General features: G+C 41.4%; 1 protein-coding gene across 4 annotated transcripts in view; it reads right to left on the bottom strand.

The window, feature by feature from the left end:
- LOC115102388 (DNA (cytosine-5)-methyltransferase 3A-like) overlaps positions 1–13,467 on the bottom strand; it is a 33,043-nt gene extending 19,576 nt beyond the window's left edge. For all 4 annotated transcript variants that reach the window (XM_029622297.2, XM_029622299.2, XM_029622298.2 and 1 more), the window contains exons 1-6: positions 13,393–13,467; positions 6,933–7,073; positions 4,038–4,183; positions 3,662–3,875; positions 1,230–3,037; positions 912–1,077 (exon numbers count right to left, since the gene is read on the bottom strand). In XM_029622297.2, coding sequence (XP_029478157.2) covers positions 912–1,077; positions 1,230–3,037; positions 3,662–3,875; positions 4,038–4,183; positions 6,933–7,062 — 2,464 coding nt within the window. In that variant the 5' untranslated portion in view covers positions 7,063–7,073; positions 13,393–13,467. The remainder of the gene's footprint in view (positions 1–911; positions 1,078–1,229; positions 3,038–3,661; positions 3,876–4,037; positions 4,184–6,932; positions 7,074–13,392) is intronic.
- Positions 13,468–15,790: the final 2,323 nt, after the last annotated feature.

Raw genomic sequence — 15,790 nt, 5'->3', positions numbered from 1 at the left:
AAAACTTGAAATCGGCCCTAATTAATCGGCCGACCTCTAATTGGAATTATATTGAATTCTGCTTATATCAAGCTACAACACAATAAACACAGTTCAAATTCCGAGACTTCGAGATCATTGACTGCTTTTGAAATCTGTACCCAGAGCTACGGGAAATAGGGGTACTGAGGGCATTGCAGCATCCTCTGAAAAATCGGAATAAAATAAAATCTCTATATTTTTAAATAATAATCATTTTAATATTTTTTTCTTCACTAAAGTAGTGTACTGGGTACTTACTAGTCCTGTATTAGCCAACCTATATAGCCGTCTGTAGTGTAGCCCCAAAAATTGTTCTTCTAAGTCAACCAATGGCGGCGATGACGTGGATGTCGATTAAGGCATGTCGATTAAATGCAGAAGACACATTTCGGTTGAATGCATTCAGTTCTGAAACTGACTACGTACCCCCTTTCCCAATCATTCCCAGTCAATGGTATGGTACGTTATCATAGCTACCCCATATAAGAATACCATCTCTTTTACATAACAACATACTGTATGTAAATAACAATAATTCTTGCCCACTCTAAAATATAAATCTGTCTATTACCTCTATTACACTAACACAACCAACCTTATATAATTACTACCCATAGACATACAAACCTGAAGCATGCACATGCTACACTAACCTACCCCAACAATAGAGAGCTGCCGCCATCTTGAGCAACTCAACCCATTCATGTGCTAATCCACTTGATAAGCTGCTTACCGGTACACACACAAACTAATGCTAACTCAAAATGGAGCTGTACCCTAAAAAAAGCATTTGAGGGCTCTTGTGTGTGCTACACTATACTACAGTACATTTCATACAGTGATAATAAAATATGTTAGCCCTATTCCAGTCCCTTAATGAAACAATGTACCTGATGGAATCTTTCTGGGACGACCTCTCTTCTTCATGCCAGACTCGTAGATACTGTTGTTGTCTGATAGAGCGGTGTCATTGGTCAGGTCTACTTCCTGAACAGAGTCCAGCTCACTTTCTGTCACACTGTCAGTGAACTGGTCAGCGTCCCCATTCTCCACAATCTGAGAACACAGACAGACACAAATAATATAGATGCAGATACAGACGCAAGCACATGCAGACAAGAACATAAATGGGACAATACCAACACAATAACTTCCATGCAGGAGTGCAGTGACAAACAATTGTGTGATGCTTTTTGTCTTTCCCCTACCTGTGTGAAGACCTTCTGGGCTTCAAGTGGGGGGCAAGGCATGGCTAAGAGGGTCAAAACAAGTTTCCTGAAGATGCTGGTTGATCCAGAAGCCTTCAACACAGTGCACCAATGTTGCTCCAGCGAGGTGGCTGCAGAGCCATTTTGGATGCCCCCATCAGATCCATTTCCTCCCTCTTCCCACTCTCCCTCCTCTGCCAGCTGGTACTCCAGGAACTCCTTGTTCAGCTGGCTGATCTCCTCAGGTGAGCTGCAGAGCCCAAGTTTAGCCCCCAGCTCTCCCACCACCTTCCCTGTGACCGTCAACCTACCCTGGGGGCTCAGTAGCTGGGCCATGCTCCTCAACACGCCGTCACTCAGAGGCAGCCCCTCCGCCACGCTGGCTGTAAGTGCTGTGTAGAAAGACAGAGCCTGTTTCTGTAAAAACTGCAGTGCTTCACTTCCTGACTCTGATGACTCACACAGGAAGTCCTCCACTGCAGCCCCACCTACGTTCAGCTCTGGCCCTGGCAGGTGGAACTTTGTGGTCTTGAGGAGAGAGACGTCACGTTCCTTGAGGAAACGCACGACTGCTTGAGGACGGAGGAAACTGGAGGCATAGGAGCGCAGGAGGTTGCTGGCTTCCTGTAGGATCTGTACCAGGTCGGCCCGGGCCGAGCCCTCATGGTGGTGCAGTCGCTCTTGGAAGGCACGGAGGGGCTCCAGGGCCTGGTTTAGGAACATAAAGGTAGCCTTGATTTGGGGATCCTGCAGTTGTGTGCAGATCAGTTTGGCCTTCTCATCTACGTCATCCTCTTTGTTACAGGAGCTGAAGTGGGAGATTAGATCTGTCCACATTTCCAACACTTTCCTGGCTAACATGCAGAAGTTAAGGCAGCAGGTGGTGAGGGGAAGGGTAAGGCCATTGATACTGGTTATGCTAGAAAACAGTTCCTTCAGGTTGTCATTCTTGGTGGAGCAGAAGGAGTAGTAGGAGTAGATATCTACAATTAGCTCCTGGGCCTGAGTGGAGAGCTCTACCATCCCAGCATGGCAGGATGCATCAGCCACTCCATACAGCCTACCTAGCACCACCACGTTGGGGTTGAGCTCCCTAAGCTGTGAGCAAATCTGCTCAGAGGCAGCACCGTTACCATCTGTGTAGAGAGCCGCGAGGTTAGCTGCAGGAAGCCCAAACCTCTTCAAGGTCTCCACCAAAGCCGCAGCAGTTTCCTCTCCAGTATTGTCTTCGGCTGGAGACTGCAGGACATCCAACAGCCTGATGCAGTGTCTGGCTGCCTTCACATCAAAATAGCCTACTAGAACTACAGAAGCTATGCCAGCCTCCCCTAGCACCACTCCTCCGTACATGTATATGCAGTAAGGAGTCTTTTGGCAAGCGGACACTATGTCTTCTGGGTACTGTAGTCCCAGGACATACTGACCGTATCTGTTAGACACCTGGTCCCCAGCCGCGGACGGACCAGAGACGCAGTTAACCTGAATGAAGCACAGGACCAACTCACTACAGGGTGGACAGCTGCTGATGCTGCCCTGCTTGCTCTTTCTCGCCTCGGTTCTTACATTGCATCCATTGGCAGCCAGGGTAAGCTTCTGGTGCCTCTTGCACTGTGAGTGACGCTTGAGGTCAACAAGGCCCGAGTGATAGATGTTGAAATTCATGTCACACAGACTGCAGTAGGCATGGACCTCTCCCAGAGTGCTGGGCCCTACCCAGGAGTACGTCTCCCTCCATATATCTTCATAAACTATACGTTTCCTTTGATACTTTCCTAAAGCTTCTTCATCCGTGTCGGTTTCCAACCCCCCTGTCGGAAAAAAGGAAAACACAAACTGATTAACAGAAAAATACCAACAATATTCCATCCTGAATATAAGGTCACAAACAGCACAAAGAACATTTCAACTCAGGTTTAGAGCCCTGCACGGGCATGGATTTTAAGCCCGAGCCATACCCGCGACATTCAGGCCCTGCCTTACCCAGGCTCGAGTGCTTCTGCCAAATTTAAGGTGCATGTGTCCCTGCCTCAAATTAGAGATAACTTCCTCCCTGAGCTGCAAGCGGTCTGCTGCTAGTCTGCGTGTGTGTGTATCCACGACAAGACTTTTAGATAATAGCTAGCTACATTTCATCACTCTAAACTCTGACAAAACTGAATGAACATGACTATTTTCTGTGAAATAATCTCTCCTGTCGACTCTGACAATAATCTTGTGGTCTAATATTTGACCTGGTTGAAGCACTTCTGACACTGTGTTATGCTCTTAGCAAGATATGAATGCAGAGCATGAGCAAATGGCTTAGCTTCAAAATGTAAGTGATCGTATTATTGAAAAACAGGCCCTACCCGGCCCTAACCAATGTATAGTTTAAGGGGCCCGTCGGGCTCGGGGAGCAGAGCACTACTCAGGATAAGTGAGAGAATGGATACCTGATTGACTGGGGTTGCGGCTGGCAGACTTGCGGCCAAGTCCCTGGGGGGAGCGGAGGGGGGGTCTGGCAGGCTGGATCTCCTGGCCCTGGCGAGCCTCCACAGGGTTATACACCTGCCCCACCAGGTTAGCCTGGAAAAACCTCTTGAACCACTTCAGGAATACGAAGTTGGGCTGGAACCTTCCATTCATCAGCTCCTCCACTGGAACAAACTAAAGGGGAGGGATTTAGAACAATAAGCAAATACCACATGGAAGCAAAGGGCAAATCCCTATCAACCCTCTGCCCAGCGATAAAATATTAACGTACAATCAAAATAATATCCTTGATTTACAGTTAATGTGATGGATAAGAAAGTATGGGTGTAGTCTAACCTTGGTGACACCGGTCTTTCGGAAGCCAGCTTGAAGCAGATTGTAGTTGTGGATGAAGTCTGGTGTGTCCTGGGCCTGGAACTTCACTGTGCTCATGTCAATGCACCCAGGGAAGAGCCAGTCCATCAGCTGGCAGTAGCAGGAACCTGCACACCACACAGACAATAGAAGTTTTAGACTATCTAGTAACAAGGGAGAGCAGGACAGAATAGCCAATAGTGAAACATGCGTTCAAATGTTATTGGTCACATGCACATGTTTAGCAGATGTTATTGCAGGTGTAGCGAAACGCTTGTGTTTCATCAGTCAATAGAGAGAAAAAATACTTGCCCACTAAGTGTCAGGAGTCTACATTTCACAATTGTACAGTACCAGTCAAAAGTTTGGACACAACTACTCATTCAAGGGTTTTTCTTTATCATTACTAATTTCTACATTGTAGAATAATAGTGAAGACATCAAAACCATGAACCAACACATATGGAATCATGTAGTAACCAAAAAAGTGTTGATTAAATCAAAACATATTTTATATTTCAGATTCTTCAAAGTAGCCACCCTTTGCCTTGATGACAGCTCTGCATACTCTTGGCTTTCTCTCAACCAGCTTCATGAGGAATGCTTTGAAGGAGTTCCCATATATGCTGAGCGCTTGTTGGCTGTTTTTTATTCACTCTGCGGGTCAACTCATCCCAAACCATTTCAATTGATTTAAGGTCGGGTGATTGTGGAGGCCAGGTCATCTGATGCAGCACTCCATCACTCTCCTTCTTGGTTAAATAGCCTTGCACAGCGTGGAGGTGTGTTTTGGCTCATGGGATGGAGTATCACTGCAGAATACTGTGGTAGACATGCTGGTTAAGTGTGCCTTGAATTCTAAATAAATCACTGACGTGTCACCAGCAAAGCACCCCCACACCATCACACCTCCTCCTCCATGCTTCACGGTGGGAACCACACATGCGGAGATCATCCGTTCACCTACTCTGCGTCTCACAAAGACACAGCGGTTGGAACCAAAAATCTCACATTGGGACTCATTAGACCAAAGTACAGATTTTCACCGGTCTAATGTCCATTGCTCGTGTTTCTTGGCCCAAGCAAGTCTCTTCTTCTTATTGATGTCCTTAAGTAGTGGTTTCTTTGCAGCAATTTGACCATGAAGGCCTGATTCATGCAGTCTCCTCTGAACAGTTGATGTTGAGATGTGTCTGTTACTTGAACTCTGTGAAGAATTTATTTGGGCTGCAATCTGAGGTGTAGTTAACTCTAATGAACTTATCCTCTACAGCAGAGGTAACTCTGGGTCATCCTGTGGCAGTCTTCATGAGAGCCAGTTTCATCATAGCACTTGAAGTTTTTGCGACTGCACTTGAAGAAACTTTCCAAGTTCTTGACCATTTCCAGATTGACTAACCTTCATGCCTTAAAGTAATGATGGTATGTTATTTATCTTTGCTTATTTGAACTTTTCTTGTCATAATATGGACTTACGCATTCCTGCGTCTGTCTCCCGAGTCATTCATACCAACGTGACATGTGTTAAGTTTTCTGTGATGGTGAATAAAAAGTTGGCTACAGTTCAATACAAAATGTTGTCAGATACATACAGTATGTTCTGGTAATATCTGAGCTGGCTAGCCAGCTAGATAGCTAACTAGCTAACAAGCTAGCAAACTAACCAAAATATTTTCTAGAAAGTAGCTTTTAGCTGCCTGGCTTGTTAGTGACGTATCCTAAACACATTTTTAATCAAATGTTTTTTTTGGCATGTAACGTTGGCATTTGGACCCAGCTGCTGCGATGTCAAATGCCATTTATGTGTTTATACCTTTTCATAATGACAAGGACATGTTTGATGTCGGACAACAACAATAGAATGTTCATGATTTAATGTGTGGCAAAGCATACACAAAAAACAAAGACAAATACAATTTATTTTCAAAATAACAGAATAGTATATTGTGAGTTTAATTATCTTACTGGTCTGTGCAGCATATAGGCTTCATGGCCGCACCATGCAAATTAAATCAAATGTTCTTATTTTGTTCATTAAACAGACAAGACACACTTACATTCATTCCCCTGTTCTGATCACAGTCAACCCACATATATTTTATAGTAAGAATTAATATAATAGATTTTAACAGAATCAAATATCAATAATATCTTTCACACACAAATTGAGTGTTACAGAACGTGTGGAACCGCTGTCATATAACAAAAATGTGTATTTCAAAACAGGGTCATTGTCCTAATTTTTTTTGCTGCAGAACAATTAGAATATTCTCTTCTGATCATGTAAAGAACCTGAAATTTCATAAAGTAGCTTTTTTTGATCCACGTTGGATGTGATCACACCATTGCGCAATTTCTCTCCATTCAAACTCCAGTTATTCTGTCTATAGAAAGATCGGTTTCTAACTTAAACTACAAATCGCTAGGAGCCTAGGGATATTAACCCATAATTTATTAGCAAAATATAAGGGCCTTTAAATATTTACCTATCAAAGTCAAGAACAAATGTGTGAAATGACAGTATCCGTTCCACCAGGCTAAATACCAAAGCATTTATGTGACAGTAGACAAGAACATCTCAAGGAAATAACTAGATACATTTAAATGGGGAGAATAAATGCATTAAAAGCATATCTGTGAAGCTTTGTGATTGACAAGGACAAGTTTGATGTCTGACAAAAACGACGAAAAGTGACATTTATACTGAGAAGTTAGCAGGACTTTTAAATACATTACCGCAATCATGACTAGGCCGGTTGGCGGAAATTAACATACAGGTTTTGTTGCTGGCAAAACCCTTCAGATATAATGGAAAGGTCGACAAAAAGTTGGCGGCAAAGTGTCTTGTTTGGAAAAGCGGTACTAGTGAGACGGTACCTGAACATATCTGCTCTACCCTGGTGAATTTGATGTCCAGGATCTTATTGAGCCAGTCCAGCACCTCAAAACGGCTGCATTTGTCTGCAGTGGCATCTGGGGTCTGGTCCGGGTCCACATATGTCGCCATTTTGTTCTTACCTAGAAAATGACACAACACAGAGAAGTTTCACATGGACATTATAGCATTTCTTTTAAATCAAACATTTGCACCTGTGTGTGATCATTTAAATATAAGTGCTGGTAAAAGATATTATACACCAACAACTAAATAACAATCCTATATTTCCTTGTGTCAAATTTGTAATAACCGGTGTCGCGTTTTTATTTCTTGACAATAGTAAATCTGTAATCTGAAGCCTTAACAGCCCTCAATCGGGTCAAAAGAAGATGGGGACCAGTATTTCATAGGAAGGGAGACAGATCTATGTTGTCACAACAACTGATGTGCCTATCAAAGTAATTCCTACCTTTTGGACCTCAACTTTTTGGAGGAAAAGTATATATACTGTGTATATATATATACACTACCGTTCAAAAGTTTGGAGTCACTTAGAAATGTACTTGTTCTTGAAAGAAAAACTACATTTTTGTCTATTAAAATAACATCAAATTGATCAGAAATACAGTGTAGACATTTTTAATGTTGTAAATGACTATTGTAGCTGGAAACAGCAGATTTTCTATGGAATATCTATGGCATACAGATGCCCATTATTAGCAACCATCCCTCCTGTGTTCCAACGGCACATTGTGTTAGCTAATCCAAGTTTATAATTTTAAAAGGCTAATTGATCATTAGAAAACCCTTTTGCAATTATGTTAGCACAGCTGAAAACTGTTGTGCTAATTAAATAAGCAATACAACTGGCCTTCTTTATACTAGTTGAGTTTCTGGAGAATCAGCATTTGTTCGATTACAGGCTCAAAATGGCCAGAAACAAATAACTTTCTTCTGGAACTCGTCAGTCTATTCTTGTTCTGAGAAATTAAGGCTATTCCATGCAGGAATTGCCAAGAAACTGAAGAACTCGTACAACGCTGTGTACTACTCCCTTCACAGAACAGCACAAACTGGCCCTAACCAGAATAGAAAGAGGAGTGGGATGCCCCGATGCACAACAATTTGCACAAGTACACTAGATTGTCTAGTTTGAGAAACAGAAGCCTCACAAGTCCTCAACTGGCAGCTTCATTAAATAGTCCCCGTAAAACACCAGTCTCAAATCAAATCAAAATCAAAATCAAATCAAATTTATTTATATAGCCCTTCGTACATCAGCTGATATCTCAAAGTGCTGTACAGAAACCCAGCCTAAAACCCCAAACAGCAAACAATGCAGGTGTAAAAGCACGGTGGCTAGGAAAAACTCCCTAGAAAGGCCAAAACCTAGGAAGAAACCTAGAGAGGAACCAGGCTATGTGGGGTGGCCAGTCCTCTTCTGGCTGTGCCGGGTAGAGATTATAACAGAACATGACCAAGATGTTCAAATGTTCATAAATGACCAGCATGGTCGAATAATAATAAGGCAGAACAGTTGAAACTGGAGCAGCAGCACAGTCAGGTGGACTGGGGACAGCAAGGAGTCATCATGTCAGGTAGTCCTGGGGCACGGTCCTAGGGCTCAGGTCCTCCGAGAGAGAGAGAGAAAGAAAGAGAGAATTTGAGAGAGCATATGTGGGGTGGCCAGTCCTCTTCTGGCTGTGCCGGGTGGAGATTATAACAGAACGTGGCCAAGATGTTCAAATGTTCATAAATGACCAGCATGGTTGAATAATAGTAAGGCAGAACAGTTGAAACTGGAGCAATGTTCGCCTCTTCAATGTTAACAGTGAAGAGGCGACCCCTGGGATGCTTGCCTTCTAGGCAGAGTTGCAAAGAAAAAGCCATATCTCAAACTGGAATAGCCTTCATTTCTCAGAACAAGAATAGACTGACGAGTTTCAGAAGAAAGGTCTTTGTTTCTGGCCATTTTGAGCCTGTAATCGAACCCACAAATGCTGATGCTCCAGATACTCAACTAGTCTAAAGAAGGCCAGTTTTATTGCTTCTTTAATCATAACAACAGTTTTCTGCTGTGCTAACGTAATTGCAAAAGGGTTTTCTAATGATCAATTAGCCTTTTAAAATGGTAGAGTAAATGGCTGTTAGTCGGCTAGTGACAGTGACTAAGTTCAGCGCAGGGTACTGAGTGGAGGCCAGTTTGTTTTTCAGACTCTCGGTCCCAGCTTGTACTGACCTCGCCTTCTGGATGATAGTGGGGTAAACAGGCCGGGGCTTGGGTGGTTGATGTCCTTGATATTTTCTACATTTTAGAATAATAGTGAAGACATCAACACTATGAAATAACACACATTTCCTCATGTAATAACCAAAAAAGTGTTAAACATATCAAAATATATTTTATATTTGAGATTCTTCAAATAGCCACCCTTTGCATTGATGACAGCTTTGCACACTCTTGACATTCTTTCAACCAGCTTCACCTGGAATGCTTTTCCAGCAGTCTTGAAGGAGTTCCCACATATGCTGAGCACTTGTTGGCTGCTTTTCCTTCACTCTGCGGTCCGACTCATCCCAAACCTTCTCAATTTGGTTGAGGTTGGGGAATTGTGGAGGCCAGGTCATCTGATGCAGCACTCCATCACTCTCCTTCTTGGTAAAATTGCCCTTAAAATGTGTCTGTTACTTGAATTCTGTGAAGCATTTATTTGGGCTGCAATTTCTGAGGCTGGTAACTCTAATGAACTTATCCTCTGCAGCAGAGGTAACTCTGGGTCTTCCTTTCCTGTGGCGGTCCTCATGAGAGCCAATTTCATCATAACTTTTGATGGTTTTTGCGATTCACTTGAAGAAACTTCTTGAATTGTTCCGAATTGACTGACCTTCATGTCTTAAAGTAATTTATCTTTGCTTATTTGAGCTGTTCTTGCCATAATATGGCCTTGGTCTTTAAAAAAACCCTACCGTGTCACAACACAACTGATTGGCTCAAATGCATTAAGAAGGAAAGAAATTCCACAAATTAACTTTTAAAAAGGCACACCTCTTAATTGAAATGTATTCCAGGTGACTACCTCATGAAGCTGGTTGAGAGAATGCCAAGGCAAAGGGTGGCTATTTGAAGAATCTCAAATATAAAATATATTTTGATTTGTTTGACATACTTTTGGTTATAACATGATTCCATATGTGTTAATTTCAGAGTTGTGATGTCTTCACTATTATTCAACAATGTAGAAAATAGTCAAAAATAAAGAAAAACCCTTGAATGAGTAGGTGTTTTAAAACTTTTGACCGGTAGTACACTTCCACCTTTCTACCCAAAGAGTTCTTTATTCCTATCTGCACGGTGTACTGAGAACCCAGCTGGCTGTATGGACGGGGACAGTATATCTGGAGAGAGCCATAATTCCGTGAAACAGAGTATGTTACAGTCCCCGATGTCTCTCTGGAAGAAGATCATTGCCCAGAGCTCGTCTACTTTTTGTCCAGGGACTGAACATTAGTGACTAATATACTCGGAAGTGGTGGATGGTGTGCACGCCTCCTGAGTTGGAGAAGAAGTCCACTCCGAATACCTCTCCTCCTCCGGGGGCATCTTGGAGCAGCCTCGGGATAAGTTAAATTGCCTTGTGGCGTACGAACAAAGGATCCAATTCGGGAAAGTCATATTTCTGGTCTGAATGCTGGTAAGTTAACGCTGCTTTAATATCCAAAAGTTCTTTCTGGCTGTAATAACACAAACGTTCTGGGCTAATAATGTAAGAAATAACACCCCACAAAAAATGACAAAATACTGCAAAGTTGCTTAGGAGCCAGAAACAGAGCTACCATGTCTATCAGCGCTATCTTGTCATGTAAATAGACAATAAAGCGTGTTGTATCATAAAATATAAATGTATTATGCAGACATAAATAAATATTGACATTAGTCATTTATTTACTATCTTTTCTAACAAAATGTTCACCCTGTGAGGTGCATAATCCTCACAGGGTGGAAATGTGGGGCCTAAACGAGCTTTTGCTCTGTGTGATTGACCTAACATAATGGGAAACACTTGAAGAGGATTTTAACTTGTATATCAAACTTATTTAGACATTTAGAAATTGTATTAACTTTCTCTATAATTTAGCCCAACAGGGTGGAAATGTATGAGTGAGACAAACAGACTAACATCATGAAACACGTCTGTCCTCCTGGGACCCAGCAATTCATTTTTGTCCTCTCTATTGGACATCAGTTCTTGGTCCGTATCTCTGAGGCCATTCAAGCGTATTATGTCCTGTTGTCCCTTTGTGAGGACATTCTGGGCATTTCAATGATATCACATGTTGGGGGTGTGACTTTGATAACTTTATCTTCCTGGTTCTTTAAAAAATGGCTGACATTACAATTTGCACATTTTATGAACATGTAAAGGAGGGTGTAATTACTAATTATCATTTTTGTGAGTATGATATTCAAATTCTTTATAGCAAGTGAATATCTCAGGAATAGTTAAGTGAGTTTTCAGGACTGTGTAAATAAGAGATAAATAAGAGCTTATCAAGAAAATTCCTCTATAGTGGACACTTGGATGCTGTGACTATGTTTTTTAGAGACTGTACACATTGACTGTAATGTTTTTTCTCTCTTCATATTTACGTCCTAATGACCAGTACAGAGGACAATTTTGCAGATACAATAAAAGACAAATAACAGTATTTAAAACAAATTATAATCTTGGTAATGTGTTTTTTCACCCTGAACACTTTTGTAAAAAAAAAAATTAAAATCCCAAACTTTTCGGGTCTCAGGAGAACACATTTCCTTAGCCTAGCTACTTAAATGTAAATGTAAATGTAGCTCCGTTGTTTTACCACCCCAAATATTATGACACTTCCTGAATGTAATGTCATTGTAGGAAGGGGCTGATTTATTACTACAACCTATCAGGGTGGAAAGTGAAATCAGGGAAACACAGAAAATCTTAATACAATAATCATGAAAAAACGTTTTTAAGAGAAATGTCAATTGGATTATAAAATAATCAAGAAAGATTTTCAATATTGTATTGATGAATAGCATCCCGGAATATGAAAAAAAACGACTACACCCACTAAAAACAAATCCATATCTTTGTGTTTTTATGATAAATGCCACCTAACTTTTTATTTAAAGCCCTTTGGAATGTACATTTTACACTAAAAAATCATTTCTGGGGACAGAAAAGGAACCGGAGTGTAGGAATTAGCCTACCCGTCCCATTATTAAACCAACCCTGGTCCCCTTTCAGGGGGGCAGCATGGGGTATTGGGGTAGAAAACCGACCAATGGATGAGGTCGTTCAATCTTTTGTTCTACAGAGAAAGGACTGATTTACTTTTTGCTGTTGTGTGGCAATAGTCAAAGGACAGTTCTTCGTCAAATCAATTCTACGATTTTACACAACTTATTTCAGTAATATTAGGCTATCCTTCATAAAGGCCCACTGGTACTACAATATACAACAGACCGGGTGCATCATAAGACTGAAGGCCTCAGAAAAGGGAAACTGCTGTGACAATGCAACGGGTCGTTCATTAGGGTTAATTGTTGTATGCGTGTTACATAGGCGAAGTCAAATCATCGAATCCATGGCTGAGGATATTGCTGCCATGCGCGTTTGCAAAATATGCTAACCACATTGCTTTCCCTTTCTCCGTCAGTTCCGACACCCTGGTCTTATTTTCTCCTAGTTTTCTCCTCCCCTTTTCCAAAGTGTATGAAGAAATCTCGCGGGGTAATTTTTGCCGCGAATGTTCTGTACAAAGAACAGCAGAGCAGTCAGTCTTTCCACTATCTTTCTCCGATACAGGTTAGGTCAAATGTAGCATGTTCTGGCAGTGTGACAGTTGTAGTAGGCCAACCACAAAGTCAACTAAAAGTATATTGACTTGAAGCCGGCATCTATCCCGTGTTCTACATTGTAACAAATTGATTGACGTGCACACCGGAGTTCAAGATATGGTTATTCTGTTGTCTAGCCTTTATTGTCAATAAAGCTGTTGCCTTTGTACTGGTGGGTAATCCAAGATATCACGACACTATAGGCTACTGTAGATGTTGTTAACAAACAACATGGCTCACTTAATCTTGTTATTCAGCATTGCCATCTCTAATGTCCCCAAACTGACACGTAAACAAATACTGCAGATTGATTATAAAAGACAGGGAGCCTCATGTCTACTGACATTGTTTGATCAAATACAGTACCGTAACAGAGGAATAAGCATTCCGGCTCCTAAACTGTAGCCTTGTCTTTTGTGTCAACCAGTCTTTGTGCTTTTGTGCATTTAGGCTCCATGTAGTTGTTGACCACTACATAATGTAGGCTATGCAAAATAAACGGATAATCATAGCTTCACCATGCTTCTCCTGGTGCACGATGGAGAATGATAACCAGTGGCTTTAAATATGAATCAAGGGTCACCTACCTTCGTTGTTCCTTCCTCCGGGTAGACTCTGCCACCCGGTTTGAGAACCACAGGCTTCTTTCTCAATTACTCTCCAATGACGTCTCTCCAACCGATTCTTGTTCGGGATTGGCCGACTGTACGAAAAGGGGAAGTCCCATTGCTATACATACAATGGTAGCGCTAGAGTAAGAAAAATAGCACGGCCCAGATGTTGAAATCGTGTAAGATTATACAATTATATTTTATTCGCATTTAGAATATGGCGATAGCTCGACGATTTATGGAAACACACAATCGCCTCGAACTTTATGGGCAGTATTTGGGCCAGGAGTTCTTCACCAAGTTGGCCGACTGAGTTCGACTGAAAAACCTGAAGATATGAATATCACCAAACCGAAGGCCAACATATAGCCTAACATTAGACCAGACAACCACAAAATTAAACAGACTAACTGAATTGAAGCCGTTTGCGCATTTTTAAAGTTTAAAATACATAGGCTAAATTATTATTGCGCATGGGCGGAGATGTTTGGTGAACTAGTCATGAAATTATTATGACTTCAACTAGTGATGATCGCCGGTTAACTGATACTTTTGTTGCAACAAAGTTGTCATTTGATAGTTTTGAGTCTTCAAAATTCTTAGACATTCCTCGTATGGCATTAGGCCTACGTTGCCTAATTATGTTTTAATGTAGGCCTAATCACTTATGCTGTAATGAGTCAGCCATCAAAACAAATCCACAAAATATCTACTGTCTGTAGTGTAACACCTGCTGAAGTTACAAATCGTGACATGGATACAATGTATGTAGGCTATCATCATTAGCAAGGTCTACAATGTATCAACCGCAATTGGCTAGGTATACCCTTTAATTTCCAATCAAATGGCAGTGTGGATGTTAATCGACGAGGCAACACTATTTCAAAGTTCGAATAAACTCTTGCAGACTTTAATTTCAATTACACGGCCACAGTGGGAGAGAAATTATGGAAATGAGTGTCAAGAAGATGGCGGTGGCGGTGCGTGCCCGGGAGCTTGCACGTGGACGGTTGAAAGCGGGTGGTCATAGAACCTAATTGAAGACTCACCGCTAAATGTAAAAGGGTAATCTGCTATTTCAAGATCAATTTTCCCCTAATTGATTGATATGTACCCATTGATTCTCGAAGACTATAACTTAGAACTGCTTCATGCGTTTAGTTCAACTGTCGCACCCCACCAGAACCCAAAATATAAACTCCAATGTTTGAAACAAACGTAATGTAAACAAACGCTGTACAGCCTCGAAACATGGTTAAAACTAATATTTTGAAATCATGGATGGTCAGACCTTGCAAGCATAGCTCTGTCTATGAGAGTGGTAAAAAAAACAGCCCACCCCTCAGTGTTTTAGCGGAACAAGTAGCAGGTTACCTTTCTTCATGTTTTATGTGCTGATTGCCGCTATAAATTCGCGCGAAAGAAACACAAGTGAATCATTAATGCATACGGTCACGAGGTACAATTTTTGGGCGGATAATTAAATCATAATGAATCACAGGGACAGATGCAGCAATTTTCCTATTGATAAATAAAAACCATTGTCAGACCCTAATTGGCAGAAAGTAGAAACAAATGATTCACTAGTTGGATAATCTAGAACTAGGTTTAGGCTGATTGAGTTTACTCAACTCCACAATATATATATATATATATATCGAGGGAGTTGAGTTGGAAAAAGTGTTGGCGGACTGTAGCTCCGACTACTACATTGAGTCCCTATCAAGCGAGTCCGTATCAGTCGATGTCAATTCTTTAACGCTTTTCTTGTAGTAGGCCTATCTATGTTTGTGGCGTGTAGCTAGGAGCTTTTCTTTGGGTGATGAAATCAATCCATAGTTTTTGCTAAAAGTAATATTTTACGCGACCCCTGACCAGGGAGAAGGTACAGTCGTTCATGGACAATTTTTTTGTTATGGTGTGCACATAATCATGTGGTGTGCACATAATCATCAAACGATGGATTCCAAATCCAACTGACAACTCTATAACAATCAGGTCAACAACAGGTACACAGCAAGATTAAATCATGGATATTTATCAAAAATATCAGTGGTAGTGCACACTTCAAGTCGTAACTTCCTACTCCATTGGAAACTAGTGGATTAAGGGGCGCAATTTGTCAGATCAAATTACACTTTTATTTTAAAAAGTATTGACATCGGCAAACAAGGAAAAGCCTGCATTGACACAGGACAAACATGGGTACAAGGAAAGCATTAAAGAATGTACATTTTTACAGGTATTATTTATAGTGACTTGATGTAGTGGCGTTCCATTCTTCTAGAGGCATGACGCCAGAACCCTGTAAACCTATGGACGATTTCCATATTACATGGAACTACATTAGAGCTAGGTTTAGGCATATGGCATT

This window comes from Oncorhynchus nerka, linkage group LG20 (assembly GCF_034236695.1).
Source record: "Oncorhynchus nerka isolate Pitt River linkage group LG20, Oner_Uvic_2.0, whole genome shotgun sequence".
In the NCBI taxonomy this organism is placed as follows: Eukaryota; Metazoa; Chordata; class Actinopteri; order Salmoniformes; family Salmonidae; genus Oncorhynchus; species Oncorhynchus nerka.
This window is presented reverse-complemented; position numbering and strand designations above follow the sequence as displayed.